This window comes from Fringilla coelebs (genome assembly GCF_963513975.1).
Source record: "Fringilla coelebs genome assembly, chromosome: 22".
In the NCBI taxonomy this organism is placed as follows: domain Eukaryota; kingdom Metazoa; phylum Chordata; class Aves; order Passeriformes; family Fringillidae; genus Fringilla; species Fringilla coelebs.
In genome coordinates, this window is record NC_140048.1 from 9,949,227 (window position 1) to 9,967,946 (window position 18,720).

General features: G+C 47.6%; 2 protein-coding genes across 5 annotated transcripts in view; one reads left to right on the top strand and one right to left on the bottom strand.

Annotated features, from left to right (window-relative positions):
* The window catches only part of PEX14 (peroxisomal biogenesis factor 14), a 66,878-nt gene extending 61,676 nt beyond the window's left edge, over positions 1–5,202 (top strand). Inside the window, exons 8-9 of the mRNA XM_084220321.1 lie at positions 1,829–1,920; positions 3,359–5,202. Of these exons, the coding sequence (XP_084076447.1) occupies positions 1,829–1,920; positions 3,359–3,824 (558 nt within the window). The 3' untranslated portion in view covers positions 3,825–5,202. The remainder of the gene's footprint in view (positions 1–1,828; positions 1,921–3,358) is intronic.
* An 8,827-nt stretch (positions 5,203–14,029) lies between these two features.
* CASZ1 (castor zinc finger 1) overlaps positions 14,030–18,720 on the bottom strand; it is a 196,927-nt gene continuing 192,236 nt past the window's right edge. For 3 of the 4 annotated variants that reach the window (XM_084220092.1, XM_084220091.1, XM_084220090.1), the window contains one exon: positions 14,031–17,140. In XM_084220092.1, the coding sequence (XP_084076218.1) occupies positions 15,885–17,140 (1,256 nt within the window). In that variant the 3' untranslated portion in view covers positions 14,031–15,884. Of the gene's footprint in view, positions 17,141–18,720 lie in introns of all 4 variants that reach the window. The other variant, XM_084220093.1, reaches the window with a different exon arrangement.

An 18,720-nucleotide genomic window follows, 5' to 3' on the forward strand; every position in this document is an offset into this window, starting at 1 on the left:
ACTGAAATGGTAGCACACATTGTTATGATATCTAAACCTCATGTGTACAAAGAAAAACTTGGGCAACCCCACAAACCAAAGAGTAAAAGCTGTGTTTTCTCAGCTGTAATGTAAGTTTTTATATCTGCTTTTCAAACTCCTACTGGCATGCTGTAAAAAATTAAAAAGAGGGACTTTAAGTAATTAAAAAACGTACATAAAAATTCAAGGCTTGAATTTTCTACAACTGTTTTTAAAGAGACTGGCTAAAAAGCCCCAGATGTCAGATTTTATTTCTAAATCCTAGGCATCTGGCACCATATGTGTTTTGGAAATTTGAGTCCTTTGCAGGCCAGTGAGTGGAAATCACTCCCTTGTTAATGTGCTGCTGTAGCTTTCAAGGTCTTAGAAAGCCAGAACAGTGGCTCCTGGATTCTTGCTGTCTGAGGGCTGGGAGTGTGAATCCTGAGGGAACGCATCTGTGTTAAAACACAGCTACTGCAGCCTGAGCCTCTCCCAGCCCTTTGGGTTTGAAGCCCAGAAGTCACTGTGAGCAGTGCTGGCTGCAGGGTTACTCTTCAGTATCTCAGGTCTGTTTAAGAGTAAGTAGGAACAAACATTTCTGGTTACATCTAGTGGGAACTGCTGAGGAAAGGTTTTTAGTTATTCCAATTCTGGCTTCCTTTGGTGGGGAATTCATTAGAACTATCTCTGCAGTGATGCTCACCAATATGTTTGTTCCTAATGGCTTTTAGCAGAAATTACTGTGGGGCGTGTCAGGCGTGAGTATTCTGTGGTCTCATGGCTACAGGAGTTACTGGAGCAAAAGAATGGGGTAACCATAGACCATGATCTGTGCCTAGAAAACTCCCATTTCTCAAGTTCCCAGAGGGGTTAAAAGAAAGAGTGCCAAAACTATTGTCTGCAGCATGTTATTCTCAGTTACTTACTCTATTTTCTGCCTGATATCCTGTGGCAATTCTGATGCAATTCTGACAGCAGCTGTACCAGGCTTCCATGAGTTACTTATCCCCACAGAACTGCACTCATTGCCTTGAAATATCCAAGAGACAGTGCCTAGTCCAGCTGCTTCTGGAGATATGACCTGGTAACTCAAGAATAGATCTAATTCTTCAGATCAAGTAGGGAAAATATTTGCAACTTTCAAGTATGTGTTTATCAGCCCACCTCTAAATGCCAGAGTGCAGATAATTGATTTTTTCTTTCACGATTTAGGAGAAATGAGCAAATGGTTTTAAAACAGTTGTTAATATATAATATTTGAATCTGTTGCCTCAGCTTAGTTCAGTCACATGAAGGAGTGAAGGATTCAGTGCAACTCCTAGTGCTGTTCAGGATCCTAGTTCTAGTTCTTCTCTAGAAATCATTCAGTAGGTCAAATGATTTGGTTTCTCTGTGTATTGTTCTCTGTCTGATATGCTGGTGGAAGACAACCAGTGTTGGCCCAGCTGTGCCTGAATTCTCACAAGTGCTGGCCTCCTGAAAAAAGATTTGTCCCCTTGATGTGCTTTAGCAGTGGTTGTACATGGGAGGCAAGACTGGAGACAAGAATAATTAGTCTCCCAAACACAAAGCAAATATTGAATAGTCTTGGCACCTTGAGACAATTATTATTTCTGGTCATCGTAGGGATCTTTTCAAGTACTTCTTAGTGTGGAAGTTGTTTTGCTCAGATCTGAGAGACTTGAAGTGATGGGGCTTATGTATGTTATCCACAGGACTCAAAATTCCCACTTGGGAGCAGAAGAACAACAGAGGAAAAAGTGACATTGGTGAACTATCTTGCAGTTCAGATATTGATCTTTACATCTTGTTTTCCATGTTCTAGGCCACAACTTCCACCAATTGGATTCTGGAGTCACAGAATATTAATGAATTGAAATCTGAGATCTACTCTTTAAAAGGACTTCTCCTGAACCGGTATGGATGCAATGTGTGAGCAGACAGTTGTGGGGGAAGTGCTCCTTTCTGGGATTCCCTCAATCACAGAGAGGAAAGGCATTTTCAACAGGAACTGCCTCTGTATCCTGTTATTGCTATTTTAATAACACCATTTTGCACTCCACTATCACTTTCTGTTTGCAGGCCTCAAAATTCTTTTCAAACTGGCCTTAAATCACGGAGTCCTTAGGGTATTGATAAGATTTTTCCTTTTTGTTTCCACTTCTCCCACAGTCAGGATGCCTCTCATCTAGTTTGAGGATTGAGTGCATCTGCACCTGTATTCTGTTTTTGAAAGTCACTTCTGGGTGCAGTTCAGCTGCCTTGCTCATGGTCAGGGCATAGCCAGGATGAAAAGAATTGTGCCACAGCAGAGCACTCACAGAGGCTGGGGTGAGCTCAGTCCAGTTCTGCAGTGGCTGCTGGTGGCAGCAGCAGCAGGGGAGGTGCGAGCAGCTCCTGTTCCCACTTCAGTCTCAGGGAGCGCAGTGCTGAGTGCGAGCACTTGGTGCCAGAGAGCAGCCAGCTTTCCCCTGCTCTGCTCTTGTTCATGGCCCTTGCCAGCTCCCCTGAGGGCTGTGAGGACCCCCTGGCACACAGCCTTTGCAGACCTTCATCTGACACATCTGCAAACTGCCACGTTTCACATACACAGGCAAGGATGCATGGGAGTGCTACATCAGACATGCTTTTGTGCTTTGCCCTTCATGATGGATGACTCTCGGAGGGCACCAGTGCTCCCCTTGCACTTATATTTGTCCTGTTTGGCACGTGGGATCTGCTGTTAGTACTGGTCCTTAGCCTGCTAGTATCATATCCTTAAAATCCACCTGGAAAGGTCTCGGGGCCAGCTTTCCAGCTGGTGCAAGCTGGTATGACTCCACTCAAGTCAGAGGAGCTGAACCAGTTTGTGGCGGCCAGGACCTGGCCCAAACATGTAAAGTGCATGCTGGGACTGGGAGAAAGGCTCTGGATTGCAATGAGCCAGAATGCAACAGTGGTGTATCACAGTGAGGTGAGAGCCAGGTGGTGAAATTCCCTGGCTCAGGCACCTGGTGTGTCTGACTTATTGCTCCAGTGGGAATTTTTCTGTACCAATTAATTAGTGATTGTCTTAAAAAGGGACACCCATGTCTTTTCACAGGCAGCATTCCTGAGTGCTAGCTTACTTTGTGAAATTGGCCAAATCAGATCATTTTAGTGCTTCAGACTGCCCAGCTGGGATATTTTCCTTGTGTGCAGGCTTGATTGCTGAGTGCTTGTAAAGCACTTTAAGAATCTCTCTGGAGAAGTGAAGTGGCCTTGGTTTTGCTCATTTATGGCAAGGAGACTTGCAGTTTCAGTCTTGCTGAAGCCCCTCAGTATTTATAACAAAAGCCCCTTTCTTTCCTTTTCTTTTCCTCTTGTCCTCCCCAAGGAGGCAGTTCCCTCCCTCCCCTTCAGCTCCTAAGATCCCGTCATGGCAGATCCCAGTGAAGCCAAGCTCGCCCTCCAACCCTGTTGTTGCCAACCACAACAGCAGCAGTGACATCTCACCGGTCAGCAACGAGTCCACCACGTCCTCCCCAGTGAAGGAGAACCACAGTCCCGAGGGCTCCAAGGTCAGCTGCCACCTGCTCAGCCCCGAGGAGGCCACCAAGGCTGTCATCGATGTCACGAGCCAGGTGCGGATGGAGGTGCAGGGGGAGGAGGAGAAACGGGAAACCAAAAGGAATGATGAGGAGGAAGAGGACGATGAGGATGATGATGTTAGCCATGTGGATGAGGAGGAGTGTCTGGGTGTCCAGACTGAGGACCGGCGAGGAGGGGATGGTCAGATTAATGAGCAGGTAGAAAAGCTACGAAGACCTGAGGGGGCCAGCAACGAGAATGAGATTGACTAAGGCACCCTGGCTGCTGCTGCTGCACATCTTCCCTGGCCTGCTGCACTGTCCCCAGTGCCTCTCCTATTTCGTGGAGAGAAAAGCTACCATTCCCTGCAGTGATTCCCCCTTGATTGACCTTGAGCAGGGTCGTGATTGCTCGGTGAACAACACGATTGCCCTGTTTCACCACAGGGCTTTGCAGTCTTGCAGTGGCTCCTTCTCCCCGCCCAGCTCTCCTTCCCGTGAGCTGGGGTCACTGTTGGGCTGGCAAACCGATGGCCTTACCATGCACCACAGCTACAGAATACACCCTCTTACAGAAGCAGCTGGCCTCTTGCTGCATCCTAGAGCCCTTCTGTCCAATTTCAGAAACCAGTCTGTCCTGAGCTCCTTGATTTCACAAGTCTTTAATCCCACATAAGGCCCAAACCAGTTCTCTGTTTCCCAAAATAGCCCTGTTTTATTTCACAAACTACTTGATTCTCTGTTGCAAAAAAAAAAAAAACAAACCTGACCAACCAAAAAACCCCACCAGAACATTTTAATCTCAAATTCCTCACCAGATCTCAGTCTTGGCTCTTCCAAGCTTTATGCCAAGCCTCAAATTGCTGAAACTACCTAGCATGTAAAAACACTAAACTTTTGTGGGGTCCAAAGAATGCTATTTCCACTCCACATGCTTACATTCATCAGAGTGGCCTGTTGGTACAGACCAAGTCCAGGTGTCATGGCCACAGTGGAATTCATGAGAACAGGTGGCTTTGTTGATGATTGCTCCCCAGTAAAAGGCTTTAGAAGAAGCTGACTCCACTCATCCCAATTATTATATTACCCTTCCTCCTCCAAAGACAGGGAGCTCACATCAGTTTTTGACATCTATTTTATTTATAGCTGCCCTGAATTAATTAATGAATGAACAAACAAATGGGGTGAAATCAGATGCTGAAATAGTTGGTTAATTCTGAATATTTGCAATGGTTTTTAGCCTTTTTTCCTCCCTAAATGAGAAGAAAAATGATCATAAATGGTACCTCTCCAGTGACAGGCACCTGCTTCAGCAAAGCAGTATCTCTAGCAGAGAGAACAGCTCCAGTTCTGAGGTTTAACCACTGGCCCTTCTTGCCCAGTCCAGCCTTTTTTTTTTTGCCCTGTTGGGCTGTACACAAAGCGGTGAATTTTAAACCTCTGACAGTTTGCAGCATTGTGTTTGCAGCTGGTGAAGTGCTGGTGTCCAATGATCCTATTCACTGCATCAGAGCATCTTAGCAGAGCAATTCTTGTAACAACTGAGTCTCACTGTCCTCACCAAGCAAGTGTGCTCGTCTATGTGATCATGTATAGATTTCAAATATAAAATATGATTGTATATAATTGTAATAAATATGAGTTACCACTATTTAACGCCAGGTTATTACTGGATTACTGTGGCTCTTATTTTTGGGAGAAATGTGCATGTAGGGTGGTCAAGGGAGGGGAAGGGGATGGTTACAGAAATGTGGTCCTTCTCAAATGTTTTCCAAAGGACATTTGTGGTTGTTTTTCTGACTGCTCCTAGGCAGTATCAGCAGGAGGCAGTGGTGTAAGTGCAGTGTAAGGTACACTACACATAGCTCCAGGAGTGTGGTGCAGAGGCTGGGATGGATGTACCCCCGGGGGTGCAGGGTAGTTCTTCTGTGCCTCTGCTCCCAGCAGGAGGCTCTGCAGGGTGTGGAATAATGCTTCCCCTGCTCCTTCCACCAGCAGCAGGAGGTGCTGAAGGGAGCGTGTGAGATATCCCATGGCCCCTCAGTCTTATCTCCAGGAGGGAATGCTGTGCTGGATCCCATGACTGGTCTAACCCTGCCATCCCAGTCCAGAAGCCACCAAAGGAGATGGTGTGCAGCAAGTAAATTGTAGCTACTACAGTTCCATCATTGTTCAACAACAAGGATTTGGCTCCCTTCTGAAAAATGAGGGATTTACTTGATTCCCAAGTATTTGGGTGTCTGGTACACAGTGACATTTTCCTGCTCGGGGGAGTGAAAGGGACCTTCATATTACTGTATTTAGACCTGCTGCTGAATGTGATGATTTCTCATGCCTTAAATGGACGAATATCTTCCCCAGGAGGGAGTGAGTGTGTGTGTGTGTCTCTCTCCCTCTCAGTCTCTCTCTCCACTGTTTAACGTTCACAAAGAACGTCACGTTTAGCTAAAACAGGGCAAATTTGAAAGTGTTTAAAAAGAAAGGCTTTTCTTGAGAGATGACACTTTTCATTTCTCCAAGCCAGGAATCCTTGTGAAAAGAAAACACAGCACCACAGGGATGTGATGAAAAAGTATTGTCCTGCCTGTATACATTTTATATACATAGAAGGTTTTGAAAATAGAAAGTGCCTGGACAACAGCAGTTGGTGAAATGTGGAAAATATGTTGCTGAGGTATGTGCCTTCCAGAGTGACTTACAGGGTTTATAGTACAAGCATCCCTGCGGGTTCATTTTTCCCCCCTTTTCCTCCATGTTGCCAGCGTTCAATTCATTTACCTCAGGAGCAGAAGGCAGTTTTCTTTAACTACTCTCTTCTGTCCTTTAGTTTTTCTTTCTTAGTACCTTACCAATTCTGTAGGTTTTCTGTGTATTGTGCCAGTTCTAAAGATTTCCTTTCTCTGATCTGATGAGTCCCAGAAAACCCCGTCAAGGCCATTGTTGCTCAAAATATGTAACTCTGTGCCTCTGGCTGTTGATGGGGTGCTTCTGTATTTGTTGAAGAGATCCCACCCACCAGCAGAGAATTTGGAAGAAGCCAGACCTTCTAACATGCAGGTACAGTCATGAATCACAAGTTCTATTCCTCTGTGTTGTTCCAGCATAGCAGCAGCTGCAGGAAGAGGATTTTGGTCCTCGTAGCCTGACTACTAACTTGTAGTTTTTTTCTTCTATTTTTTGCTAGAAACAAGCTTCTTAGCTCAGCTCTCCTGTGAAATGCTTACCCCACTGGCCTGTTGGCACTGGAAATAGCATCCTATTGACTGAAAGATGACCAGGTAGAGAACCTTTTATCTGCAGAATGAGACAGCAGCAGCAGCTCCCTACCACCTGGCTTATTCAAGTGCTGTTTTACGGTGTACTCTATTTTACACAGGAATAAGAATAACCCAGCAGAGAATTGAGTTCAGTGGGTTCCTAATATGGTTTCTATAGGTCTTTAATAACATATTAAAAAAACAGGTGAAGGGAGCTTCCTCTGGACAGTGCCATCTGGCTACACCTCAGTGAATGCCTGTCACCCTGTGCTTTTTCCTAGAGGAAACAAAATCAGACTGGTACTTCCCAGTAATTTGAGAATATAAAAACTTCCTTTTTAATAGCTGTGAGAGAAATTTGGGCTACTTAAAAGGGAGAAAGGGTTAAGAGAGATGTTTCCTGATCATCTCCCTCCAACCTTACCCTCAGATCTGCCAAATTTGTCTCAGTGCATCTTTGTCAAAAGCAGGAAGAATCTTATTTTTGTTGTCTTTTGTGTGTTGGGGACATAACCAAACAAACCGAAGTGTTTGGGATCAGAAGGAAGAGGATGTATTTTACTTTTAAGTGTGCCTTGGATTTCACACATGATGGTAAAAAATAATGGCTGAGAGGTACAGAGCTGTGACACAGACAGGTTGCTGAGAAAGGCACTTTGGGACCCAGATGTTGTGCCAGGTCCTGCAGCTTGTAGAGCCCCCCGTCCCATGGACTCTGTGCCCTGGAGTGAGAGCCCCAGCCCCATTCTGGCCACTACCCAGCTGTGGCTGGGCCGTGCAGGTGTGAGTGAGGAGCTGCCCAGCACTCAGCATCCCCTGAGACACACACTCTGCCCTCTCCTTGCTGCAACTTGGGTTCTTCTGGCAAGTAAAAGCTCTTTTCTCTGATCTCTCTTAATTTTGTCTTTGGTAGAGGGGAGGAAGGTTTGCCAGAAGGTCCATCCTGCTGCGTGCTGGTGAAAAAAGCCCAGCTGGTGTCTGCTCCGTTGCTGGCATTTGCAGCATTTGCTGCAGGAGCAGAGGCTCCTTGCTTTTCCTGTGCTGGGGCAGGGCCGTGCTTGGGGAAAACAGGCTCAGGCAGCAGGTCCGGGCTCGGGCAGCAAACCGGTTCTGTTAAAGTCAAGGTCTCCATGCTTGATTGAACCTTCCAGCAGCAGGCTGTAGAGATCTAAGTGTTTGCCAAGGGCTTTGACACAGGAAGCTTTGGAAGGTCCTTTCTGTGTGGGGGTGCTTTCTGTTAAGCACAAATTGTTTGTGCTTGGTGACCCTGCACACCAAAAACTGATGATGAACTTGAGCTGTGAGTTTTCCAGCCCTCTCATACCACTGGGTGCTATGCAAGTGCAAAGTAAAAGAAGGGCTTGATTCCCAGGGATTGTAAACATAAATAAAGGGGTGCTGGAAGGTGAAACAAGGGAAATTATTTACCTAAAGGTACAGGAGAGAGCTTCCAGCTTTCTTCATTTTCCTTTTTACTGTCATATCCCCAGACTAGGCTGCTTCCTCAGGAGTCAGCCTGGATGGGCACCTTTGGAGCTTTGTCCACCTATATGCTGGTGAAAGGCTGGCTCTCACTACTTCTTACCCTCTTAGAAAGAATATATTAAAAAAATGGAAATGTACCTAGGGTGAGTTTTGGGGTATCAGGGAAGAGGGAAGATGGAGATCAGGGCCTGACTTCTCCACTTGCTGTGCAGTACAAGCTGCATGCTTTTAGATTGAGGGGCTGGCATGGTCTGTCCCAGATCAGGGAAAAAAACAATCCCATCCCCAAAAGGGAGCAAGCGCTAACCTAATAAAGGCACCAGCTGGACGAAGGGAAAACCATCTCTTTGGAGAAAAAAAAAACAAAACCCAACCTCCTTTCTTTAGAAAAATAATATATTTCATCCAAATAAGGTAAAAATATTTGAAATGGGGCAGAAGTGAGCACTAGGCAGCATCTGTCAGGCCCTTTCTGAAAAGGGGAAGATTATTAAAACTCGATTACAATTTATTTCTGTAAAGTGTCTTTCAGGCTAAAAATCTCCCCAAATGCTTTGCAAGGACTGCTCAGGGATTACTTACAGTATGGAGCCTCCTAGAACAACACCCTGCTTTTTTTACCAAGCCCCCTCTTTTCTGTATCTGCTGAAGGAATTCATCCTTCAGGGTTGTATTTTGTTTCTTCTATGTTTGTGCAAATAATGATGAGATGCTGGCTGCAAGAACAGCCTGAAGAGGAATAGGAGAGTGATACTGTATTTTTATTGGTTTAGGTAAAATACTTGCTTTTCTTTGGGACTGTATCTCCTGTGTGAGAAGGTGATTGGCTGGATAGGGCTGATTCAGAGGATTGAGAAGTACACCTGGCTTGTTTGTTGCCTATTTTTCTTTCTCTGGCTGTCACTTTGCCAGGCTGCTTGCCCGTGTCTCGGTCCCTTTGCTTGGCAAGGCTGTTCTGTGCAGCATCCTGCTTGTGTCTATCTTTCACCTTCCCTCATGTCTATGTCCTCATGCTCTTTCCTTTCCAACACTTCATAGACTGCTTCCAACTTTGTACTTCTGCTTCTAGAGTTACTACTGAGGTTTTGTGTGTGCACAGCTAGAGTAAGCAAATTCTGGGGTGGACATTATTCCATCTCTTTGAGCAGATTTGCTTTACTTAGGCAGTTTCAACTTTGTGCATGCACTAAGGACTGGGTGCTAAATGCTGCAGCTTTCCTGGATAGACGAATTATTCCTTGCTTTCTGCCCCCTGCACTGTCAACAGCAGGTTCCATCTCTGTGGGCCTGTTTGTCTGCTTACCTGCCTGCTTTTTTTGCAGTAATATCAACACTTCCACAGCAGCAGCAGTAGCAGGTTTTGGGTGTGAGATGGAGCTTGGGACTCCCTCTTGCTTCACAGGCTCTTCTGTTTGCTAGAACAAGCCTGGTGCAGCCTCAAATTGGAAAATCCCACTACTGCATCTCTTTCTTGCCTTCTTTTTCCCTCCAATTCTAAAAGCTGCAGGCAGAACCTGCTAATCTGTCTGGGAAAATAGGGCAGTGTGGGGTGTCCCCCCTTGTGCTGCGTGGAGGGGGCGTGGAGGGGCTGCAGCTGTGCAGCCCTGGGGACCCTCTGCACAGAGGCGCAGTAAGTGGGCACAGCAGGGAGATGGGGTGTCTCAGGGCTGAGCTGGACCCCGCTGCCCTGTGGGCACAACTGGCTCCTCCCTGGATGAAGGGCTGTCTGACTGGCTCTGGCCATGGACCAAGTGTCTCAGTTGTGCCCAGTTCAGCGTGTCAGCTGCAGAGCCTGGCCCTGTCCTGGCATCCCAGGGAGGCTCCGTGGGGCTGTGGCAGCAACGGGGCTCAGGGCAGGGGCTGCTGGCTGCCACTGCCCTGTGGGGAGGGAGGGAAGGGGGCAGGAACAGCTCTGTCTGCCTGTCAGATAAATCTTCAGCTGTTTACTTAAATCCTCAGTGTTTCTTCATTTGTTTGTTTAAGAGTTTTCCTGCCAAAAAAGAGCAAAAGGAAGCAGGGAAGCTACCTCCCTTGGCCTCCCTTCCTCAGCTAGGATGGGGCTGGGGCACTTCATGGGCAAGAGCAGGACTGGGGCAAGGACAACCTGCCTTGCTCTGGGTCTGCTTCAGGATGAACCATGTTCCCATCTCCTGAGCAATGCCTGACCCTTGTGAGGGAAGTGTCTGAGGGACTGCAGTGAGCCCACTTGCCCCAGGGCTGGCGTGAAGAACTTGTCATCCCTTCCAGCACCTCCTTTACCTACAAATGCCCAGTGCCTTTTTTCCCTCTTTGTCCTCACCCATTTGGTAGGAGTTGTTTTTTTGTAGGTAGGAATTGCAGGTTTTGTCAGCTTTCAGGTCCTGGTAGAATCTGTTCAAGGCAGCAGAGACCCAAAAGGTGAGGCTGGAGCCCGAGCGTTGGATTTCCATGTGACAGTGTCTGCCACAGAAGACTCAAAGGCTATTACAGGGATATACTTGAGGTATCCAAGTACAATAGTAGCAGCAACTGCCCTGTTTTTGTCTTGACATTAGAACAAGTGACCTTGCCTGGTGTCTGCTGCATCCTGGGGCTCAGCAGGGGCAGGGGCAGTGGTTGCAGGGCTGTGGGTGCAAGGCTGCACTATCACCACCTGCAAGGGTTTGGAACACATGCAGTAGTGGGAATTTGATTTGTTCAATTTGCAGCTTGTCCCACAGCACAGTCATTCTTTTATAAAGTCCAGTCAGAGTCCCACTGAGAAAAGGCACGTTCCAGCAAAAGCTTTCCAGCAATGAATTGTCTGGTTCACGTCCCCTGTCCCCACCTGGAAACAAGGCCATTTAAATATGCCGTGTGCTGTGGGCAGAGCTCCAGGGAGAACAAACCTCTGGGCTCCAAGGTTGGATTAGGAGCATGTTCAGATAATGACATCTGAAAACAGGATGGCTGGGAGCTGCAGCAGAGCAAAGAGGGGGCTTTGAAAGAGAGAGGAGTCTAATCCTCTCTGCTAATAAGGAGGCAGCTGCTGCCAATGCACCAGGCTTGGCAGACGCTGCTTTGCTGCTCCTGGGTTCTCTGATGATGGCAGAGAGGCACAAAGACCCAGCTGCTTCCCTGTGGCTGGGGCAGAGCCACAGGGGAAGGGTAAAACAGGAACATTTTGACGGGCACCTCAGCAGGCACGAGGTACTGCACTCTGCCTGTCCTGCTTAGTCATTCAACCACCTTCTCAAGCAAGAAGACAACTTGATCACTTACAACTTTGGGGTTTTTTTTTCCAGTTTTTATTGAGTGAAAATGTCAAACCTTGCATCAGTCATGCAAAAAAAAAAAAAAAATCAAATAAATAAAACACATATATTAAATTTCTAATAGCACTAAATTCAAGTGGAAAAATATTCAGTTCTTAATAACGCAGGTGCTGAAGAGACCAGATTCAAGTAAATCAGAGCACACCATCCTGTTTAGGGTGTTTTTTCACTTTCTGCATTTTTGTCTCAAAACCTATATATATATCTATATATCTATATATATGTATATACATATAGATATATACACACACACATATATATGTGCATACATATTATTTTTATATTTATATATATACACATACATATTTATAAAACATTAAAAAGAGCATTGGTGGTTCAAGCATTTATTTCCCCCCCTCCCCCATGGAAAGAAAAAAAACAACAAGAAAACAAAATAAAATTACACATTTAAAATTCAAAATGAGCTAGCAATGGCTTATAGTCCTAGTGTGCAATATGGATATTACAAAAGGCTAGAATCCTCCCTCATTGTCTTTTTTTTTAATTTTTGTTTTTTTAAAGTTGGTTTTTTTTTTGCTACATTGGAAAATTTTTTTAAAATTTTTTTTTCTTTATAAAATTCCTTCCACACGCAGACTTTAATCCAGTTGAGTTTGTGGCTAGAATGAACAATCTAGTCAATAGTTTTTATTTAATTTTTTTGCTCTTCAGCAGTGAATGGTAGCAGAATCAGGAGGGTCCATCTCAAGGTTTATTATTGTTTGGTTTTTATCTTGTTTTGGACAAAACAGTTCCATTTCCTCTCTCCTCTTTCCTCTTCTTATAGAGCCAGTTGAATCTCCCTCTCTTTCTCTGGTCATTCTTTAGACAGTCCCATGGACATGAGAGCTTGGAATGACAAACCACCTGCTCTGATGGGGTGCTGGGCTTGTTCAGAAAAGCACTTAAGCTCGGGCTTAAACCTGGGCCCACTCAGTCTCTTCTGCTTAAGAGTTTTGCTGAATTAAAGCCTGAACATGGCAGAATAAAAAGTTGGGTTCGACTTTCTTTTGTTGTTGTTGCAAACAGACAGTGTACGAGTTACAGGAACAGGACTGGGGGTCAGGCTGGCCGGGTCCCGCTGCCCTGCCGGGCCCGGCTCGGGGCCACCTTCAGCAGCGGCCTCTTGGGGAGGAACTCTCCTCCCCTGCCCAGCTCCCGAGGTGACACAAGGAGTGACACAAGTCTGGGAGAAGGGCTGAGATGTCGGGGAGACCTAGGGGGCCTGGGGGGAGAAAACGGTGTGCATAGATAAACACGGGCCCGTCTGGCACGCTCAGCCCCCGGGGCTGGGGAGTCCTGCCCAGCCCTGCCAGAGCCACCGCACAGCTCTCCCCTCCCTCCACACACTTCTGCTTTGGGCTCTGTGGAGCCTGGGGACAGGGGAGACTGTGTCACCGGGCAGCTCCCAGTGCCGCGGACACGGTGCCCCGGCAGCCCCGGCAGCCCCGGCAGCCCCGGCAGCCCCGGCAGCCCCGGCAGCCCCGGCAGCCCCGGCAGCCCCGGCAGCCCCGGCACCGCCTCGCGTGCCCTGCCAGGAGGGCTCGTCCTGCTCCCCTGTCACTGACAGAGATCCTGTTGGTTTTGGCCGTACAAAACGATCACATCTGCTTTGCAAGATGTGGCTTGTGTTAATCTAAGGATTCCTCCTGGAGCCCATCACCATACTATCTAAGTAGCTGAACACAGGGAAAATGTACAAGTACAGAACCTGCAGCAAATGCTAGTAAAGTAAAATCTTTTTGCCCCATCCCATTTTGAGAAATTCCGGGGCATCATTCCATCACTCTGCCCCAGGAACGTGAGCTTCATTCTATTCGAGAATGGGGTTGTGCTAGGAAACACACAGCTGAGGGTAGGGGATATACCAAACAAAACAAAAACAAACAAACAACAAAAAAACCCCCTATAAAAATAAAAGCCACACAAATAGCTGATAGAGGAAAAGAACTCCAAAGAATTAAATAAACTACAAACTAGTGATAATATTTCATTTGTTTTCATTTGTTTCATCTCTACAAAATTCAAGTTAGAGTTCGGAATCGTGCAGGTCCGGTCAGTGCTGGGAGTGTGAAGTCAGCCTCAAACCACAGCATTAAGGCCCCCCCTCCCCTGCCACCCCTACAAACATACACTACATTGAAAGAGAGAAAAAAAAAAAAAAAAAGAAGGAGAAAAAAAAAAATGGAGAAAAAAAATTGCACACAATTAACCATATGTAAGGGCTATCCAGAAGGCAGGTGACACCTCCCCCTCCACCCCTTGGCATTGGTGGTTTCTCTTTTGTTCTATATATAGTAATAACCTTTACAGGAAAAATACTGTACAACTTTTTTTTTTTCCTTTCCTTTTGAAACATTAGCTGAACATTCTGTCCCCACATTTACACAGCTGAGCTGCTTGTTTATAAATCAGACCTGATCTGCACCAGTTCCTTAGGGAAATAACAAAAAAAAAAAAAAAAAAAAAAAAAAAAAAAAGCAAACCTAAATTTCTTGAGGCCTTTATCTGTTCAGGGTGAAAAAAAATCCTGGGGATCCCTTAGAGCTGAAGTGCTCATGGAGCTGAGGAGGGGAGAGGGTGCCTGCATGGTATAAAAAAAAAAAAGATTTTTTTTTTCCAAAAGGACAAAGCTCAGACTAGTCTGGTATACTTTAAAACTGGCACCAAAGTAACTATCGGAATTAATTCATACTAGTCCTTCTGGCGCCCTGGTGTGTGTAGACAAGCCCTTTCAGGCTCAGGCAAGGATTTGGGGTCAAACAGCTACTGTGGCACCTGCCAGAGTCCGGGACAGTGTCCTGTAGTGTGTGTTCCCAGGCCAGGCCAGGAAAAGAGAGCAGGGCAGAGGCTGGAACAGCCCAGGCTGCTGGAGGGGGCAGCAATCGCTCCTGCAGCTGGAAGAGGTCAGCGCTGCAGCCCTTCCGAGGTGGCACCTCCCCGGTGCCAGGCTGCAGCAGGGTCTGTGAATAACTGCCCCAGGCAGGAGCAGGCAGCGGGTCCTGCTGCAGAGCAGGGCTGTCCCCCTCGCCAGCCCAGAGCAGAGCAGGACACCCCAGGGCGCTCCGAGCGCGCCCTGCCAGAGTCACCTGAGATCCGCGTCTGTCACGCTCCGGCAGCAGGGCTGGCACTGTCCTGGTGCCCCCGCCTGGGGCAGAGCAGGGCCCTTTCCCCAGGACGCTCCTGGGAGAGCTTGGTGCTCCCTGTGCTGCACCACAGGGCAGGGGCAGCTCACGGCCTCCTGAGATGGGGATACTGAAGCACCACAAAAACGCCTCACCTCCGCATAGAGGAAGCACCTAGGGGTTGGGATGAGATGGAACTGGATGGCAGAGTAACCCCAGTCCTCCAGTGTGACAGACCCTTTAAACTGCCTGCTGTGTTCTTCCCAGGTTACTTCAGCTAAATCCCTACAGTCAGAACAGCAGGGATGAGGAGAGGTGTCCTACAGAGAAAGTGTAGACTGAGAAAGTTTTACAATATAAATAGCATTCAAAATTATTATCATTAACAGTAAAAAGGATCTGGAAGAACAGAGGAGTGTCCCATTCCCACCCCTGCTCATTCATTAATGCATCCTCATTTATGTGACAATAAATACCCACTCCCACCCTGGCTGTCTGATGCCATTTAATGCTGGAGAAAGAAGGGGGAAGGGTGGAGAGAGAGAGAGAGGGAGAGAGAAAGAGCACACTCCTCACCCCCTCCTTCCCACTGGCAAAAGCTGAGCTACTTGTCTTTGTGACACCAATTCCTTTAATTTTATATATGTGTGTGTGTGTGTACATTATATAGAGAGACACACACACAAATATATATTTCTAAAATTCATTACCTCTTGTTCCCACCCACCCCCCTCCAAGAAGTGGAGATTATTATTATTATCGTACAACTGAAAACATGGAAAAATAAAACCCAGGAAGAAAATTGGGGGGATAGAGCCCCACCCATAAAAAAGGGTCCCCAGATGGGCACAGGCCCCACGCACCATGCAGGGAGCAAGGAAAAGTAGTGGGTACCCTCAGGGTTCGTGTCCATATAAAGGGTATTTTTTGCTGCATCTTGCCCCCTTGTTCCGGGATCTCTAGAATGGAGTGATGCAGCACCAGTCCTGCTGCCAAGTGATCTCTTCTGGGGCCTGGGGAGGAGCAGGGGTTTCCTTCCTTCCTCTCTCTCATCTGTGGCACGGAGTTCGTTTTTCATTTGCCATCCCCATCTTTGTTCTTGCCTTATACGGGGTCCTCTTAGTAAATCTGTGTAAGAGAAAAACCAAACCACTGCCGTTGCTGTCTGTAGGATTAAGGAGAAGCTGCTGGAGCAACGGTGGAGGCTGAGGCAGCAGCCGGAGCTGGGGCAGGGGCAGGAGCAGGGGCTGGAGTGAGGGCTGGCTCGCTCTGAGGCCTGGAAGCATCACCATGGTCTGTGGAAGAAGCACCCTCCTCTGGTTCTCCGTCTTCTTTAGCAGCCAGGCCTTCGGGGTCTGGCAGCGATTCTTCAGAATCTGTGTTCAGGTCTTCCTCCTCCTCATCCTCCTCATCATCATCGTCGTCATCCTCCTCTTCATCATCCTCCTCTTCTTCATTCATCTCCTCCTCATCGTCCTCTTCGTCCTCTTGGGAAGAGTCGTCCTCGTCCTCCACATCCCCAGAGGCCGGAGCCCCCGCGCTCCTCTCCGCTGGCGCGGCCCCGGCTCTGCTTGGGGACGGGCCCTCGGCGGCTTCTGCCTGCTTCTTGCTGAGGTCCAGGGAGTCATTGAGGCCCACGCCAGCCGCATTCTGCAGGAAGAAGAGGGAGCTGTTGTTGTCAGTGCTGAGGTTGAGCGAACTGTCCAGGTTGATGGAAGAATTCTGGATATCATACTCAAGAGTGGAGTGGGCAAGGCCCTCGGGGCCGGGAGAGATGGCAGGCAGCTCCCCTCGCTCCTGCTTCTCGTGTTTGCGCTTGTGAGAGTCCATCTGAGACATCCCCACCACCGTATGCTTGCAGCCGGGGTAGGTGCAGTGGAAGTGGGAGCATTTGAGTTTGTACTTGCAGTCAGGCACCTCGCAGTCCACGCTGGAGCTGAACTGGCAGAAGCCGGCAGCGCTGATGACGTCCTGCTTGCCGTGGTGCTTGCGGTGGGCTGTCACCTTGGTGCTGTCAGTGCAGCGGAAGCCGCAGCGCAGACAGTGGAAGTGTGTGCTGTTGCCAGAGAACTGACAGTCTGGGAAGTTACAACTCAGTGAAGACTTGAAGCGTTTGAAATCATCCAATACTAGGTTGTCAACACGGTCGTGGTGCTGGGCGTGCTTGTACATGTGGGTACGGCCGCAGAACTTGTAGCCGCAGTTCTCCCGTGTGCAGTGGTAGTGGGTAACCTTGAGAGAGAACTGGCAGCTGGAGTCCTTGCAGTCCTCGTAGAGGTCATAGCGCCGAAATCCCTCCAGCATCATCCCTTCATCCAGCATCTTGCGTGAGGATGCGGTCTTGCGGCGCTTGCCAAACGGGGACATGTCCTCAATAATCCAGAAACGCTTTTTGGCCCCCGAGGCAGTTGGCATAGTGATGGTGTTTCCTGAGGAGAGAAAGCGCAGAGCGGTGTTGCTGACAGCCAGGTCTCTCCATCTCCCAGCCGTCCTGGCAAGCTCTGTGTTTGCCAAGACACAACGCTGCCTGCGACTGTTCCCACCCGCAGCTCGTCCCTTGAGCTCTCAGTGAGCCTGAGCTCCAGGACTGTGGGCTAGCTGATGCCTGCTGGACATCACTTTCTCAATTTTCAGCATATCCTGCCTTGTCTCTAATTGCTGCTCTGGAAAATCTGATCTTGTAAAAATGTTAACTGTTGCTTCTCTGGTTTGCTGCTTTCATAGTTTCTCTTGCTACTTAACCTAATCTCTAGTCCCATTTTCCTCAAATCAGAGCAGGGAGGAGCTAGCTTGTTCCAGTCCAAGGACTGAGATGTGTTACTGTAGTTCACTGGGGTGGTAAAAAGAGCTGCAGTGTGCTAAAAGCTTGGATGTGTGCACTGTTTCCCCCTATCCAGGCTCTTGTAATACACTACAATTGCCAAGGACAGGCAGGAAGTGAAGGAAGATCCCATGCGTGATTAAAACTGCAGCGGGGGGGGGTGTGGAAATTTATAGAAACAGGATGGACTTTGGCCAGGAGACTGCAACATCCCTCACTATAATGAGCCTACATATTACAATGAGTGCACTTAGAAAGACAGATGGACAGATGTTCAATGGGGCTAATTCTCATCATCACTAGCCAGTGGACTCTGAGAGAAAATACCAGCTCTGCAACATTCCCTTGGGTCTCAAAAATTCCACTATCCCCCTAGTATAAATAAAGATCCCTCATCTATCTTCCACTTTGATTCACAGGGCCAGCATAACTGGCTAGTGCTCATGTCCCCTAGGATCACACTGACATCAAAGACACGACCTCAATCTATTAACTTTTTTTTCTCTGCTTGCTGTGTCCAGAATCAACCCACAATCTCTAGTATCAACACGCAGCACAGACAAGGTTGGAGGCAAGAATTTCTCACCAGGTGCAGAACTGTGAGTGTAATTAGAAATTATACAGGTGACGACCCCTCAGTGACAACCCTTCGAGAGAAGGTGGCGACCACTGAAGGAAAGTTCCCACACTCCCAATGGCAGTGGTGGCAGGAACCTCCTCTCCCACATGGCTGGGCCATACAGTTTGTGGGATAAGCAAAGAACAAAAGGTTTTTCTACACCATTTGTTACTGGCTCTTGTGCTCAGACACCAGCTCAGGTCATCCATGGTGAGACCACCTGAGTGACATGGTGGAAACTGCACGCTAAGGCTGATTTAACCAGCTACCAGTGAAAGAATAACTTTCTGTCACTGGAGATTTGAAATTGGCAGGCTCTTAACTGCAGAATCTGTGACCAATTTGCTCTCTGCTCCCCCCTCAACATCTGGTATTGAAAATCCAGTTCTCCACTTCCAGCAACTCATGTAAGTGCAGTGGTGCCTGGACAAGTCGCTGCTGTCCAGATTAACTCTTTTTAATAAAATTACAGCCAAACCATCAAGTTCCTTAGCATTAATTAATTAATGCCCATATTGTCTGTCTTTGGATGGGAATATGGGATAACCCATCTTAAAGAAAAGACTCTG